At 50.8% G+C, this 16377-nt stretch overlaps 1 protein-coding gene across 3 annotated transcripts in view; it reads left to right on the top strand.

The window, feature by feature from the left end:
* Window positions 1-1365: 1365 nt before the first annotated feature.
* The window catches only part of KCNC4 (potassium voltage-gated channel subfamily C member 4), a 54360-nt gene continuing 39348 nt past the window's right edge, over window positions 1366-16377 (top strand). For all 3 annotated transcript variants that reach the window (XM_043500480.1, XM_043500479.1, XM_043500481.1), the window contains exon 1: window positions 1366-5047. In XM_043500480.1, the coding sequence (XP_043356415.1) occupies window positions 4403-5047 (645 nt within the window). In that variant the 5' untranslated portion in view covers window positions 1366-4402. The remainder of the gene's footprint in view (window positions 5048-16377) is intronic.

Below are 16377 nucleotides of genomic sequence, written 5' to 3'. Positions count from 1 at the left end.
ATTTCCTGTGGAAGAAGAAATCAATGATATGGAGCCAGGGTATTTTCTTAGTGGAGCTTGTTTATTTATGCTATATACACAGCTCCTGGAACAGAGATGGTCACAAGCAGCATACAAGCAATCCCCTCTTTCAAGAATCTCTGCCCAAACACCGATGTCCAGGGAGGACTCAGTCCTGAGAACTGACTCTAGTTAGAGAGATTCAGGCAGAGAGCAAACTTTCCTGCAACGTGCAACAGCTGCCCTGAGGCAAACCTGCATCACAAAAACAAATACCAAAAGAGCATGCTTCAAAGAGTGTACACTTGCTCCTACACTGAGACGGGGGAAGAAACACTGTAAGACTGTGTAACAGGGACCCCGGTGACTCCTGCAAGAACAGTTATTTCCCTTAAGGCAGAATAATCCATCCCACTGCAACTGCGTTCAGAAGCATGTAAATACATCATTTGAAGTTTAAACAAGACAATGGGGTTAATACACGTCTTCTACTCCATGGGATCTTTAATGACCAAGTGGGCCAGATCTCAGTTTCAGATCTCATCTGAAAGATGAATGAGACGTGTTCCTTCATCCTTCTGATGTAGATAAACTGAGTTCTACGCAGGTAAGGGCACCTCTTAGGGGAGACCATATATGCTCACTGTCTTTCTGTATGTACATTAAAGATCTGATGGCATTTTTGGACAGAGTAGAGGTTGGCACAGGTGTCCTTAGCAAAAAGTTCCCTTCCTCCTCCTGATGTGAGCTAGTCTTCTGGCTGGCTGCTTCCCTGCACCCCAGAGGAGGCTGCAATCCAGTAGTGCACATGAGTATAGGTTCCTCAGTAAATTAAGATCTCTTGGGAAGATAGGCACTACATAAATGTAAAATATTGTCATTTTAAGTCCCATCCCACAGCTTTCACTCCTACTTCATTCTGGCCAACCATCCATTAAGGATGGCAGGGTATAGCCTGTTAGGACAGATTTATTATGCATAGAAAGGGGAGAGTTTGTTTTCCCTAACAGCTTTCCCAGTCAAAATCTCCCCACTGTATTTTCCACCAAATACATCCGATGAAGTGAGCTGTAGCTCACGAAAGCTTATGCTCAAATAAATGTGTTAGTCTCTAAGGTGCCACAAGTCCTCCTTTTCTTTTTGTGAATACAGACTAACATGGCTGCTACTCTGAAACCTTTCCCAGTCAAAGCATCCCAGGGCCTGATCCTCAGCTGGTGTAAATCAGGGTAGCTCCATTGACTGCTACAACGTGATGCTGATTTACACCAACTGAGGATCTGGCCCCCAAAGGGCAGTAAGTGACCCATAGATGGGGGAGGGGGTACTTTGGGTCTAGTACTGCCATTGATTTTTTTTTTATACCTGATCAATAATTGAACATCTTTCTATCAAGCCTAAGGGCCAAATTACATTCATTCTTCTGTGGATACACAAAGAGGGATGCCAGGTACCTCCAACCCCATGCAGGAGGTAGCTGTACTTGAGCTGCAGACGCTAAAAAGAGCAAAGGAGGGAGTGGCCAGCACTGTCAGGGAGGTGTATTTGGGACCATGGGCTGGCCACCACCACCCCACACACCCACCAGCCAGGGGCCTCAAGGGAACAGGAAGTGAGTGTAGATTGCATCTTTCCCTCACTTCATATTAAGTGCTCTCTGCATGGCGTATTACCCCCTTCCTTCTCGGCTCCTACATGATGACCCCCTGGCTGGGTTCTCGGGAGGAATTGAATCAAGGAGTTCTGGAGAGAAAAGTACCATCTGTGCCATTCATCACTTCCCTGCAGAAGCAGCAGAGCCAGGTGGACCATTCTGGATCTCCCCTCTGGCTGTGGGCTGGATCCCAGAGCCCAATACGCTTAAGGGAAAGACTTCACTCCCTGAGCTCTGGGATTACCCTTAGCCCTGCCCCAGAGAGCCTCCAGCAAGCCCTAGCCTCCTGCTCAGCCCAAACTGCCAGCAGGTTGCGGTGGGGATCCTACAGACCTGGCTGCACAATCCTAAAGGCCCAGAGATGACTATGTAGGTAAACATGGCACCAGTAAGCCGCTGATTTATCTTTGTTGATTTGCAGAGGGGCTGAGCACTCCCGGTGCCGGTCAGGTCATGAGCTCACCCAGGACCATGGGCACTGGCCTTGGCAAAGGAGTTGTCCCTTATTCATGTCCCAAAGGTGCCAGGGCTCCTTAGCTTCTCCCTGGACAGTCACTAGAAACCACCCAAAGGAAGGTTTTGATGTGAGGCCCCATCCAACATCTGGCAGTCCAGCTTTCCCCTGGGGGAGCATTTTCATCCTGAAGTGCCTGGTGTTGGATTTCCCCTGGGGGACCCCCCCCCCACACACACAATTCTGGCAGGGGGTCAGCCCAGGCACGTTCTGAACCCTCCTCAAATTTCCCCTGGCCTGTCGTGACATCTTGAAAAATACCTTGGGAGGGATAAAGAGCCTGGCAGGGTGCAGCGAGCCGGGCGGGACGGAGTGCCAACGGACATGGGCTGGCACATCCCATGCCAGCACTCCAGGGCATTAGGGAAAGCAGGAGACTATCTGCTGATTCTCTCCTGAGAAGGTCACATTGGGCTGCGTGGATTTAAACCAGCTGAGGATCTAGCCCATTCTATCTGCTGGTGGCCTCTCTTAGTCTGGCTGTGGATGGAGCTGGCTTGGGAAAGTCGGTGGGTCTGTTTTTCACTCTAGCCTCTGATCTCCCTGGGCCGGTCCCTCCAGAGATCCCCGCTGCCTTTTCCCCAGGGGGATCATTACATTTCCATCCCTCCCTGGAGTGTGGCCAGGCTTAATTCATTGGGGTAACGTGCTAGGAGATCCCCAGATGGGCCCGGGGTGTAAACTCTCCAGCTGCCTAGAGGTGGATGAGGGTGGATAGGGGCGGGCTGGACTGATCCATACAAGGCGCGCTGTGAGGCGGGGCGGGAAGGGTTAACCAGCTCGGAGGAGAGGCGAGAGGGGCTGAGCCTGGAAAGGCAGGAGCCGCGTATAAAAAGCAACAAGCAGCCGGCGGCACTGGATCAACCCAGCCCCAAAACGGGGCTGTGCCGCCGCCCGCGGGTCTCTGAGCGGCCCCCACCCCAGACGCAGCTGCCACCTGCAGCGCTCCCTCGCTGGCGCCCTGCCGGGGAAGGTGGCGAGCACGGAGACGGAGCAACAGATCTGCCTGCCCCAGCCCCGGGAAGCCAGCGCCTGCTGGGGGATGCAAGAGGACACTTTGGGTGTGAGGAAGCTGCAGCTGCCACAGGCCAGCCCAGTCCCCCCCCCCCACCCTCCACCGCCGCCCCCGGATCGCCTCCTTCCCGTCCTCCCTCCCGCCGAGCCCAAAAGCGAGCGTGAGCTGGCAGCGAGCGAGAAACAAGCGGCTCCTGGATCCCACCCAGCGAGCTCGTCTCGGGGCTGGAAAAAACCCAACCCCTAGCCGCGGAGACAGAGACAGGCAGAGCCCGGGCAAGTCCCCCGGTCCTAGCCAGTGTGTTTACATCCCCTCCGCCTGCAACTGACCCAGATCCCAGAGACTCCCAAGCCAGCCCTCGGCTCTCTTCTCTCCCCGAAGCGCACCTGGAAGGGAAATCCCGCCGGGCTGGGGCAGGGCGTGTTTCCCCCCTCGGCATCAAGCCAGGATCCCGGTGCTGTCTGCTGGGCAGCGGGTTCTATGGAGTGTCTGACAGCGGATGAAAGGGGAATAGAAGAAACCAAAGCCAGCCGTTCTTGTTGGTTCTTAAGCCTGTCTTGGAGGGGAGTATAAACATAGGGAACCAACTCTTCTAAATATAGCCAGGATCAGGTATCTACTCATCTTGTGTATGAGAGAGAGAGAGAGAGATCTTCCTGGAGCACAGATCTGAATCACTTTCCTTCCGGCTCTTCCAAACTTTCAGATCGATCTTAAAGCAGAGCAAAGCTCTCCCATCTTTTCCCAAAGACTCGGATTTTTGGATTGATTGATTTTTGCCATCGCCAGCAAAGAGAGGAAGACAGACGCTGCTGCTGTTGTTGAAATCTCCCTGCCTCTTTCTTCCTCGGATTTATTTTTGTGGCTTTCCCAACAGCCACATCTATTTGTTCCCCTAATCAAAGTGCCTTTGCCACTACTTTCCAGCTTGCAGCCCGGTGGCACGAGCTTCTGTCACTGTTCGTCTCTTCCCGGTGGGGATTTCCTCGTTCCTGCTTCCTGGTGTTTGGAGCAAGGGCACCAGGCCTTCGTATTGCCCCCTTCCTTCTCTCCAAAGCAGCCACCTGCACTCAGTCTCCACCTGCAGAGAGAGGTCCATGAGGCAGCCGAAGGGCAGAGCTGTCTGAGGTTGGGGAGAGAGAAATCTGAGTTCCCCTTCCTTCCCAGCTCCTTGCTCAAGGAAGGGTGTTTAGAGGGCATTTCCCATCCACCTAAATCTATGATCAGCTCGGTGTGTGTCTCATCGTACCGTGGACGCAAGTCTGGGAACAAACCACCCTCCAAAACATGCCTGAAGGAAGAGATGGCCAAAGGGGAAGAGTCGGACAAGATCACCATCAACGTAGGAGGCACCAGGCATGAGACCTACAAGAGCACCTTGCGGACGTTGCCCGGCACCCGCCTGGCTTGGCTGGCCGACCCCGACGCCCAGAGCAACTTCGACTTCGACGGCAAGAGCAATGAGTTCTTCTTCGACCGCCACCCGGGCATCTTCTCCTACGTGCTCAACTACTACCGCACGGGCAAGCTGCACTGCCCCGCCGACATCTGCGGGCCCCTCTTCGAGGAGGAGCTGACCTACTGGGGCATCGATGAGACCGACGTGGAGCCCTGCTGCTGGATGACCTACCGGCAGCACCGCGACGCCGAGGAGGCGCTGGACATCTTCGAGAGCCCCGAGCCTGGGGCGGGGGGAGAGGAGGCGGAGGAGGAGGGGGGCAGGGAGATGGCCCTTCAGCACCTGGGCATGGATGACCGGTCGCCGGGGGCTGCTGGGGCCACAGGAGGGCGAGGATGCTGCCGCAACTGGCAGCCTAGGATGTGGGCACTCTTCGAGGATCCCTACTCGTCCAGGGCAGCAAGGGTGAGTTTGCGAGAGGCAACCCCGGCGGGTGGGTGGGAGGGGAGAGAGGGATCAGAGCAGATGCAGGGTCATTGACATGCATTGGTTCCCCCCTCATTGATCTGCTCCCCGGGCGCATTGGTTCACCCTGTCATTCATCTGCCTCCCCTCCGTGGGTGCCTCGGTTCTCCCATTCATCTCCCCCACCTGAGCTGCCTTGCTGCCCTCCCCATGTTTCCCCCTGAGGGATGCTGACTCTTCCTCCCTCTCCCCACCCATGCTCCTCTCTAACTTCCTCTACTCCAATTCTCCTGCCGTGCACAGGGGGTGGTTTCAGCCAGTCTCCGACACCAGGCCAGCACACGTCCCCAGTTGCCATCCCACAGCCGGTGGGGACTGAGGGATTGCCAGGGAGAGTCCTTGCCAGCCCTAAGTCCTGGCAGAATTCCAGGTGGCTCCAGAGGCCGGTGGATTATCCAGTTCCTCTTGCCATTCTCTGTGGATCTACATGCTGAAAGCGGTTTAATGTCATAAGGTTACGGCAGGGAGTCCAGGACTGGAGTGGTCTCACACCCAGGCCTGCCAACATGGGCAGACCCACAACATGCACACACAAAGCCTGTCTCTCTCACACACACATCTGTGCACATTAAGGGGACTCATGCAAACGCACCCACCCACACCCATCTGTACATATTCAAATACATGGAACATCCCCATACAAACTCTCCTGCCTGTTCCCTCACTCCCGCATACCAGCATCCCTACCGATGAACACGGTGGCACAGACACACCCCCATATGCATGAACACAGACACATCCGTGTGTACGCAGCAACACAGAGAAACACACAGCATATCCCTACCCAATCCCATAGAAGCTCACCTGCACCCATCTTCACCCTCACACACACCAGCATGTGCTTCTCTTCACACACTCCTCCCCAAGCCCACACACCACCAACTCATACAAATACACACACATGTGCTGCCATGCACGTCCCCATCTACCCCTGCACCCTCGTCCGCTCCTGTTTGCACGTCCGTTCCCCTATTCACACCCAGTTCATAAATACCAACAGACTGACACGCTTGGGAACGAAAAGAGTTTTTGACATTTTGGAGGTGCAAAAAGCAACAACAAAAAATAGACTCTATGGTCCAAGCCTGCTCCTGGCAGGAACCACACTCAAACCCAGAGAGTGAGATGCTCCTCAGGAGTGTTTCCTTTCAACTAAAAGAGAAACCCTACAGACAGCAGAATAAAATTTTTTGGCACCGACCGTCTTTCCAGAGAGACCCGTTCTACAGAGGGAACCAAACCTCTGTCTCATCTCTGAGAGATCTCTGGCTTTGAGAGCTGCTCCAAAATAGACTCCACTGAAAACAATTGCTTAGGAGTTTTTTGCACTGCATTTCCCTCACACTGAGCTCCTGTTTTCCAGGCCAGGGTGCTGATGATGGAAACCATGCATTGGGTATTTTTTATGACTGCTTCAAGCCAGGGGGTGTGGCAGCACTGCTACTTCTGGCACCAATGCTGCCAGGGAGCCTAGGGGATAGCTCATTGGGAGCAGAGGTTGATATCCCAGGTGCAGTGGGTGGGAGGGTATAGCATAGCTAGGTAGGCAAGTGACTATAAAAATGGCTCCTTCTTATCCTTTATAATAAAACGAGTCTACGTAGCATATAGCTACAGTGATTTTGGGCTCCTTTCGGTAATGCTTTCCATTCCACTCTCTCACAGCATTGTGCGAAAGTTTGGGATGGCAAACGGTCCTTTTTTCAGGGAAACTGAGGCACCGAGCAGTGTAATCACCCACTCCAGATCGCTCAGAGCCAGGAACAGCACATGGGTTCCATGATTCTCAAGTCAGCAACTGATCCCCTGGACCACTGGGGCAAAGTAACTAAAGCAGGGAGCCATGGTGGGTGGTTAAAGGACTGGGAGCAAACTGGGGCCATATCCTCAGCTGGCATAAACGGTGTCTTTCCAAAAAGCCATATTGGAATTTGGGGGTGTTTAAACTGGGGGCTTTGTTTCCAATCCATCTTTAGCTCTCATAGTCACCTTTACGCTGACCTACATCCACAGCTGGAATGAAGTCAGTGGAAGTGTGCTGAGGATCCAGACCTCTCGTTGTAACCTGACAGGCTAGGGGCTAGAAGAGCATTTAAACGTGGTGAAATCTGATGGGGTTCGAAAGCCCTTCTCGGGCCAGGCCTTGGTATTCCACCTGCTGGATTCTAAACAAATCCTTCTGCCCACTGGACTCTGTGCTTGGAGGAGAAGAAACCGGAGAGTGTGACTAGCCGGTTCCCTCTAACATCTGTGTTGTCTTGGCAATGAGTTTTGCAATCCTACTTGCTTTGTTGGGGCAGGACTTGTCAGTGCTTGACCTGAGTCTCCTCTCCCTCACCCTGGTGTAAATCAGGAGTAACTCCATTGGGTTTCATGGCATTATGCCAGTGATGTGAGAGGAGAATCGGGCCCACACCCCATCTATCCCACACACCATTTTACCACAGCTAAATAGGACCCACTGAGTGGAAATGCACCAATTACACTGGTGTAAGAGAGGTCAGAATTTGGCCCAAGTTGTTTTCTCAGAGGATGTAATTGACTTGGTAGGGCCAGGGAGAACGTATGTAGCAACCAGTTGGATGTGGAGGTGACTCCCCTATAGCTATATAGGATATATAGGTACAGGGCCCTACCCTCAGCAGGCGTCAATCAGCGTAGCGCTATGGAAGTCTTTGCACAGTGAGTCTTGACTCTCTGTGTGACTGTGAGAAAGAGAGGGGAAAGGATAATATGTTATACTTAAGCCGCAGCAGGACACCTCCTCAGTGGGTGTCAATGAACATAGCTCTGCTGAAATCAATGGAGCTATACTGATTTACACCCCTCGTTGGGAGTAATGCCCCACTAGCTTACATCTTGTAAAGACTTTGACAACAGCACAAAGTGAGTGTCAAAACTCGACCAAGTCAGAATGGTGGTGTTTTACTCTGTGTGCTGGTGTAAATGGTGGCATGAGTGCAGTGGAGAATCAGTCCTGTTAACTAATGCGCATCTCACCCCTATGGGGAAGGTAAGTATTATCGCCATTGCAATGATGGGGGAAATTGAGGCACACTGTGAATCGCGGGAAGAGCTGAGCGGAGCAATCAGCATCTCCTGGCTTCCTGTTCTGTGCTTAGTTTCCAGCCCCCTCTCAATTTATGCAGCATCTTTCATCCTGAAAGATCCCGAAGAGTCTTTACTTACACCAGTGTAAATGCAAAATAACCCTATTGAAACCATTGGAGTTGTTCCAGATTTCTAGCAGTGTAGCATAGAAAAATTTGGCCCTTTATAGAAAATTTGTCACCCAGCCACCTCTAAAGTGGAGCATGGCAGCTGCTTACCAGCATGTAAGTAACACTCCCTGAAAGATGAGTGCAGGAAGCATCCAATATCCACATGAAGTAGAAAGGAGAATTTGTCTTTGTCTTATGGTAGCGCCTAGAGGCCTTGTGGTGCAAGGAACTGTACAAATTGTGTACAGTAAAACAGTTCCTGCCTGTAGAGTTTATGATCTAAGCAGACAAAGCAAGGATTACTGTTCCCACTGTAAAGGAGCTGAAGTGTAGGGAAATTAAGTGATTTGCCTAAGGTCACACAGGGAGTCAGTGGCAAAGCCAGGAAGCTAGTCCAGACGTTTTGAGTTGCTGGCTAGTGCAAGTAGAGAGGAAGGATGGTCCAATGGTTAGAGCACTGGCATCGGATTTGAGAAAACTGGATTGAAGCCACTCCTCCGCCCCAGATTTAGCCTCTCTCTGTCTTTGTCCCCCTCCTGTACAATGAGGATAATAGCACTGCCAATAACAGGGCCATATAAGTACTATAGAAGGCTAATCACGAGGCCTTCCTTCCCTGGGTGGATCTGCTGACTCAGCCTGTCCTGGGGCTGGCATTACCCCGGTCAGGTGAAAGGGAGAGTGCATTCCCAAAGTGACAGAGTGGCTCCAAGGCTGCTGATGTGAGCTGAACTCTGAGTAAGTCTAGTGCTCTCCGGTGCTGGTGGGGAAGTGATGGACGCTTGGTCACCGTAGCTCGACTAATGCATCCCACTTGGCCTGCAGGCCTCCTTGCCAGCGGCCGAGCATTCAGACACCCTGAATTTGAGAAATAGATGGCTCTGACCGAAGCTAAGCAAAAAGTAAACAGGATGGAGGGGTGGGGAACGGAGCTGATGACAGATACCTGTTGCCTAGCTACAGGCCCGGTTCCTGCTTACTCGAGTCCTGTTTCACCAGAATCACAAAGTCCAGGGTGTCTCGGGTTGTGAGCCAGCTGATGGCTTCCGTCTCCTGCCCTGTTTGTGGCCCCAGTGCCCCATCATAGCCTTTTGCAGCACAGTGCTATTGCCACACGGTGCCAGAGTTTTGCCTGGTTATCTCTGTGCCCAGCACAGGGTTTCCACTGTTGGATTGTAGTTTAGGTCCTTAGGACTGACGCAGTGTTGCAACGGGCAGGCAGATCTGCTGGCTGCTTTATTTCAGCCCATCCAGCCCATGCCTTGCATGTCAAATTTATTAGATTTCGCTCATCGATTTATCCGATGATTTGGGATCAGCTGGAAAAAATTATCCTTTGGATTTCTGTCAAAACATGCCAGTGTATGGAGATCACATCTGTCCTTCTGTTAGCTACCTCTGTTGATGGCAGGGCAGAAGCCAGTTATTTAATTCATCTAGGAGCCTGATCCTTTCCTTCCCCACAGCACTTTCCTCTCTGGATGTTTTTTCTCAATGGGTGAGAATGAGATGGTCTGTGATGTTTTCCCAGGGCAGTTCCAAGGAAGTAGAGTGAGGCTTCCTGGTTGTGGAAGCCAGGTGGGACATGTGCACGGCCCAGGTCACGGTTGGAGGCATCTGTGATGCTATATGAAAGGAGGATGCTGTTACAGAGCCAGTGTGGCTGAGATAGGAGGTGACAGAGACGGGAGCCTGATTCCCCTCTTTCTCATCCCAGTGTAAATCAGGTGCATCTCCACTGGGCCTGATTGCTCCCTCACTAACCCCAATTTGAGTCAATTGTTACTCTACCGATGCTAACAGAGTTATGCCAGCGTAAAACTAGTGCAAACGAGAGGAGACTCAGGCCCATGAGTGCTTAACCCTTCCTGTGCCAGAGTCCAGATGTGGAGCGTCGAGTTCCCTTTGAATTGAAAGTGTAGGAGAAGGCGGGAATAGAAGATCTCCCACGCAGAGCCACAGTCCTTGTGAAAAGAAAAGGAGGACTTGTGGCACCTTAGAGACTAACAAATTTATGTGAGCATAAGCTTTCGTGAGCTACAGCTCACTTCATCAGATGCATGATTTGTTAGTCTCTAAGGTGCCACAAGTACTGCTTTTCTTTTTGCGAATACAGACTAACACGGCTGCTCCTCTGAAACCAGTCCTTGTGAAGCATCAAGACTGAAGTGTTAGGAACAGATGAGCTCTCCCACTCCTTGACCCAAGGCTCCTTCCTAACCAGCCCTTTCACTGAGGGTTACTTCTGAAAGCCACAAACACTCTTTAGGAGCTGGATGGCTCAGGGGACTGCCAGTGGCTTCGAGAGGCTGATCAAAAGGCCACTGAAGTCAACACAGAGACCAGGGCGAGTTTCCGATTAAGGTCCTAGAACCCTTCCCTCCCCCGATCACCGATTCAAGTCCAGCCCAAAGTGGCAGCAATCAGAAGCTGCTGCCAGGAGATGATTGTTTGATGGCCAAGGAGAAATGAGTTGACAGTATGCTGATGTCACAGAGACTACCACAGCCATTAGCCTTTCCCGCATCCCAGGGGAGCTGTCACTGAATGGCCCTTGGAGGCTGAAATTCCCTCTTAGTTCTGCCCAGGGTAGAAACCTCATGCTGCCCTTGTCCGTCTCTGCAGCTAAGTCCCCAGAGCTGCCCACCTGGCGTCTTTCACTGACACTGGATCACTAAAGTGATCGAGGAGCCTTCAGCCCTTTGGTCACTGTCTGACTCAAACTCGTGTGTCCTGCTCTAGAAGTCTCTGCACAGCTCGTCTCCAGGTTCTTCTCTCTTCTTTACCTACACGTACTATTTTCACAAGCGACGCGAGGGAAAGAGAGGGGGTCGCAAGAGAAAAAACAGCTGCTTCCCTTGAGATGGAGATTCGATGCCAGCCTAGCCTCTTGGTATTTAACCTTCTGCTAGACACTCTGCGTTATCTCTGCACTAGCCTGGCAGCAAGAAAGGCTGATGGGAATGAACCTGGCTAAATGGCTAGAGCACCCAAACTGCACGCAGCAATTTTACCCCCAGCCTGGGGATTGTGAGACACCCTAGAGCCTCTTTTGGAGAAAGTAGACCTGTCTAATGCAGCTAAATTGTAGCTCAGGGGCACTTTACTTGGTGCAGTGGCTGTGATATTGCTCTGCTCAGAGTTTGTGGGTTGGGTTTTTTATTAGCATTTCATTCTCCCTGCGCCCATAGAACTTGGCAACGGACTCAGCATCTGCTTACAAGGCTCCCCCGAGCATTTAACCTCTTTCCCCTGTGGTAAGATGACAGCATCAGTGCCCACAGGTTTATAGACCCATTAGCTCATCTATCTAGTACAACTTCCCTGGCACTGGTGCAAGATTGGTCATAAAGACATAAGAACGGCCCTACTGGGTCAGACCAAAGATCCATCTAGCCCAGTATTCTGTCTTCCAACAGTGGCCAGGGCCAGGTGCCCCAGAGGGAATGAACAGAACAGGTCATCATCAAATGATCCATCCCCTGTCACCCATTCCCAGCTCCTGGCAAACAGAGGCTAGGGACACCATTACTGCCCATTCTGGCTAATAGCTATGGATGGACCTGTCCTCCAAGAATTTATCTAGTTCTTTTTTGAACCCTGTTATGGACTTGGCCTTCACAACATTCTCTGGCAAGGAGTTCCACAGGTTGACTGTGTGTTGTATGAAGAAATACTTCCTTTTGTTTGTTTTAAACCTGCTGCCTATTAATTTCATTTGGTGACCCCCTAGTTCTTGTGTTATGAGAAGTAGTAAACTACACTTCCTTATCTACTTTCTCTACACCAATCATGATTTTATAGCCCTCAATTATATCTCCCCTTAGCCGTCTTTTTTCCAAGGTCCTATTTTATTTTCTGTCCCCAACCCCCTTCTGTGGAAAGAGCTTGATTCTTAGCTGGGCATAGCTTCAGCACAGGAGACACTGTGTTTTCTAGTCTTGTATTCTAGATGGGTCAGTTGGGGTGGGCGGAGGGGAGGTATTGGTACACTTCCAAGCTCCACTTGAAAAATGAGCTCTGCCCACTTTAAGATGCCACGATGCTGCTCACAGTAATGTATGCAGATGTTCTAAATATCTTCTGATGTGTTCTGTTGAGGCCCCCTTGGTGGGACTTAGAAGCCCTCCTGGGCTCTGCTAGGCTTCTTGGGCTTGGCGTCATCTTGAATACTGAGGGAAATGAGTGGTGAAAATCTCTCCCAAAATGCCACCCACTTGTGGCACCAGAATTCATTCACATGTAATATGTCTGCTTTCTAATATGCTCCTTCCTGTCTTCCTTGCCTCAGTCAGCAGTGAAGTGGTTTAACAATGTTGACATCTCAATGGTCATTGTTGGGAATCTGAGTCAACATCCCAATGAAGTGAACGTGACAGGTCATGCCGCTCAGAGGTAGTGTTTCAGGCTCTCTGCAGACAGAGAGTGTGCCTGGCACCGTGAGAGTCAGCAGCAATTAGACACTTAGCTCCGACAGGCCCATGTAAGACTCTCCAGCCTTAAACCTTGAAATCACAATGAAATATTTTGGGGTCTGGAATTCTCCCATGACGTGATCTCCCTTTGGTCATGCTGGGGCCTTCTAAATAGCAGGCTCAAAAAGGAGCCCTTTAAAAGAAAAAAGCACTTTGACTTGCTACTAGACAAAGATCAGAGCCAAGGTAAAGATTATGGGCCAGATCCTCAGCAGATATAAAACTGGAGCAGTTCCATTGACTTCAGTAGAACGTCACCAATTCACATAGCCTGGGGATCCAACCCTTTTGTGTTTAAAGGATAGTTATACTTGCCAGACCTGATTCTGATCTCCCCTACGTTGGGTCTAAAACCAGTGTAGCACCAATGTCTTAAGCAGAGTTACTCCAGATTTACACTGGTGCAATAGAGAGCAAAATCAGGTTTGTTCTGTCTTTCCTGTAGACTTTTGGGCTTGATTCAGATCTAAGTTACAATGGTGTAAATCTGGAGTCAGTCCTTTTGAAGTCAATAATTCTGGTCTGGATCTTATTAATTGCCTATTGACTTCAACAGAGCTACATCAGTTTTCACCAGCTGACGAATTACACTGGTGGTAGGGTAAGATCAGAATGAGGTCCTTTGTCTGCCATCTTCTCTGTCTCTCTCCCTGTGTCTCATTCATTCCATCTTCTTCTCCTTCTGTGTGCTGTGGGACAGTATCTTTCCCGTCAGTGGTTCTCCTCACTGAACACAGTGTGATATGATGTCATTCATTTCTGACTGCTCTCTTTTCCTTGGGGAGCCCAGAATGGGGCTCTGGGATACAGATCCTCTCAGCCTCCCGCAGCCCTCAAGTCTTGATGTTTAGGACCAGCCCCTCCACTGGTGTGAACTGAGGTAGCTGGAAGCTGATTCTGATTCATTCCAGTTGAGGATCTGGCCTGTAATTTTTAACTGTCTTGCGGTGTCATGGTCTGATGCAACAAGGGTGGTCAGGAGAAGGTCTGACACACAAACTGGTCCAGTTCTCTTGACTAGAAGAGACTGAGCACTTAACTTGGCCCAATCCTGCTCATGTTGCAGCCAGCGGCAGGGAGTTTTGCTATCAACTCCAATGGGAGCAGAATCAGACTTGTGTAAAATGCTATAGGATGCTGCATGTCACTTCAGTGCAGGTCAGGTCCATGCAAAGCTGAAAGCCTGTACGTGCTGTTAACAGAGGAACAGGAGAAGATTCAGCAAGCTTCCTTGGCTGGCGCTTTTCTGCTCAGAGGCTTTTCAGGTGCTTTTGGAAACAGATGCTCCGGATAATGGACTCATCATGAGCTCATCCTATCAGGAAGGAGGCTGATTGGGGAATAAAACCCATTTCTTCCGCAGAGCATTTGCTTTCCAGCTTATTATTTTGGGCCCATTTACAATTGCCAGTGGTCTAGATGAATGAGAAGCCTGACTGCTGTCACTGTTAGTAGAGGTGCTTTGCTAAGCATTTGAAACCAGCAACTGAAGGGTTAAAGGTCTGTCTAAGGAGCACGGGAAAGCCAGCTTTTTCCTGTGGTCCTATGGGTTTGGGTTGTCTGCCCTGCCCCAAGACTCCAGAATCATCTCAGAGCCGGAATTGCTCTGGAACAATTGTAATTTGCAGCTGTTCCATACGAGCAGAAAATTAATACCCCGCCCCCAGTGCCAGCTCAGCTCTGGCAGCTGTTATATAGGCTCCATCCCTTACCCGCCCCTCCCCACCTCCCTGTTCAGAATGGGGGTGGTGGTGGCGGTGGAGACATTAATGGAGAGCAACATCCTGCCTGGACCTAAGGGCCTGGGAGCCTGCTCAGCTGGTGTAAATTGTAAATTAGAGATTCTTACACTAGAATTACAAGACCCTCCCCCTCCTCAAGCAAAATTAATTTCTCTATTCTAATGGAAATCCAGACAGATCCTTAATTCTGGAGCTGTGAATAGCAACACTATCAGTTACAGCAAGAGATGTGGCATTTGCATGCAGAGCAACTGAAAGCTTTTAATTGGTGCTGTTACACCAGCCTTTCATGTGAATTCATAATGGACACTTAAACAAATCTGTTACTAGAGGGAGTTCCATTTCAGAATCACCATCTCCTTGTTCCAGCAGCTGCCGCAGCTTGACACACCCCGCGGTCACACCGGATTGTAGCTCTTGTAAATGGAACTGGCCTGGCAGCCCTGGAGCTCAGAGTCCACAGTCCATCCACAGGACGGGTACAGCAAGCGTCCCAGCACACGATCCTCAGAGCTCATCTGGGGCCCATTCTAGCACTGGGAGAGGAGTAGGATTTAAGGTTTTAGCAGGACCTGCACAGATTCAAAGGAGCCGTGCAGATTTCCATCAGCGGAAGAGCTGGCCCATCCCTTCTATAATGATTCAGCACTGCCCTTTTTAGCGGAGGCTCCCAATTCGGATGTGTACATCTGCCTGCTGGGCAACGTTGTGTGTGTGCAACCCAGTGGGTAATGCACTTGCCTAGGACTCGAGACCTGCATTCTATCTCTGAGCTGCAGGGGGACCTTGAGCAAGCTGCTGCCTCGCTCTGTGCCTCAGTTTCCCCATCTCTAAAATATGCATAATGATACTGATTTTCCTTGGTAGAGTGTTCTACGAGCTACTGATGTGCTATTTACGAACTAGGTGTTATTACTGGTAGGAGCACAACAATGATCTCACCTAGACTACCAAACAGCTTCCAGATGACTTACATTCCTGAGTCTCTTTGGGCTTGGGGTCAAATGCATCCCTGGGATGCTCCCATAGGCTTCAATGGAGATTTGGTTCCAGGGCTGGATTTGAATGAGAGCATAGTGGTAGAGGTCACAATCTCTGTGGGGCTGGAATTTCAAATGTCCTCTGCTCCCATTCAGACACTGGGATGAAGTGGACAGATTTTCAGTTGAGTTTCAGGACCCAGCACCTCCCATTGTTCTCAACAGTGCATGGGGGGGGCGGTGAGGAGCAACCATTGTTCTCAGTGGGAGCTGCTGCAACATGAGCTCTTGAAATTCTGGCTCGAGCTGAAGGGGACTCTAACTTGAATGGAGTTGCTGCCATTCATACAAACTGAGGAGCCGGCTGTAAAGGATGATCCCAGGGTCTCCCAGCTTTAACTCAAGGTCACCGTGTGCCCGGTTATCACACCACACCGTCGCCCTTTGTGAGTTAGGGGGCAGCCTAATGATTGAATAGTGCCATCGTGGATGTTAATTTCTCATAAGGCACTGCTAGCTCAGGTGAAGAGCAAATGGACTGAGAGAGACGCAGGGGCACAAACATATCCAGGCTACCTCAACTGCAGAGGACTAGCTGTAGGATCAGGGTCTTCCTTTTTTATTGGGAGTGCTGGTGGAAGGTGCCAGGCTGACCTTCTGAAAGCCCTTGAGGCCAAAGTCCTATAAGATACATCACCACCCCCAGCAGCAGGGCAAGCTTCCCCCGGCCTGTCCAGTCCATCACCTCTCCTCAACAGCAGGGTCAGGTAGTGATGGCTTTGTGACGTACTGACCAGTTCCCTGGGAAATGCCCTAAGAGCTACCTGGAGATTCCCGATCTGATATGAAGAG

The sequence above is a fragment of the Dermochelys coriacea genome, chromosome 21 (assembly GCF_009764565.3).
Source record: "Dermochelys coriacea isolate rDerCor1 chromosome 21, rDerCor1.pri.v4, whole genome shotgun sequence".
In the NCBI taxonomy this organism is placed as follows: domain Eukaryota; kingdom Metazoa; phylum Chordata; order Testudines; family Dermochelyidae; genus Dermochelys; species Dermochelys coriacea.
This window is presented reverse-complemented; position numbering and strand designations above follow the sequence as displayed.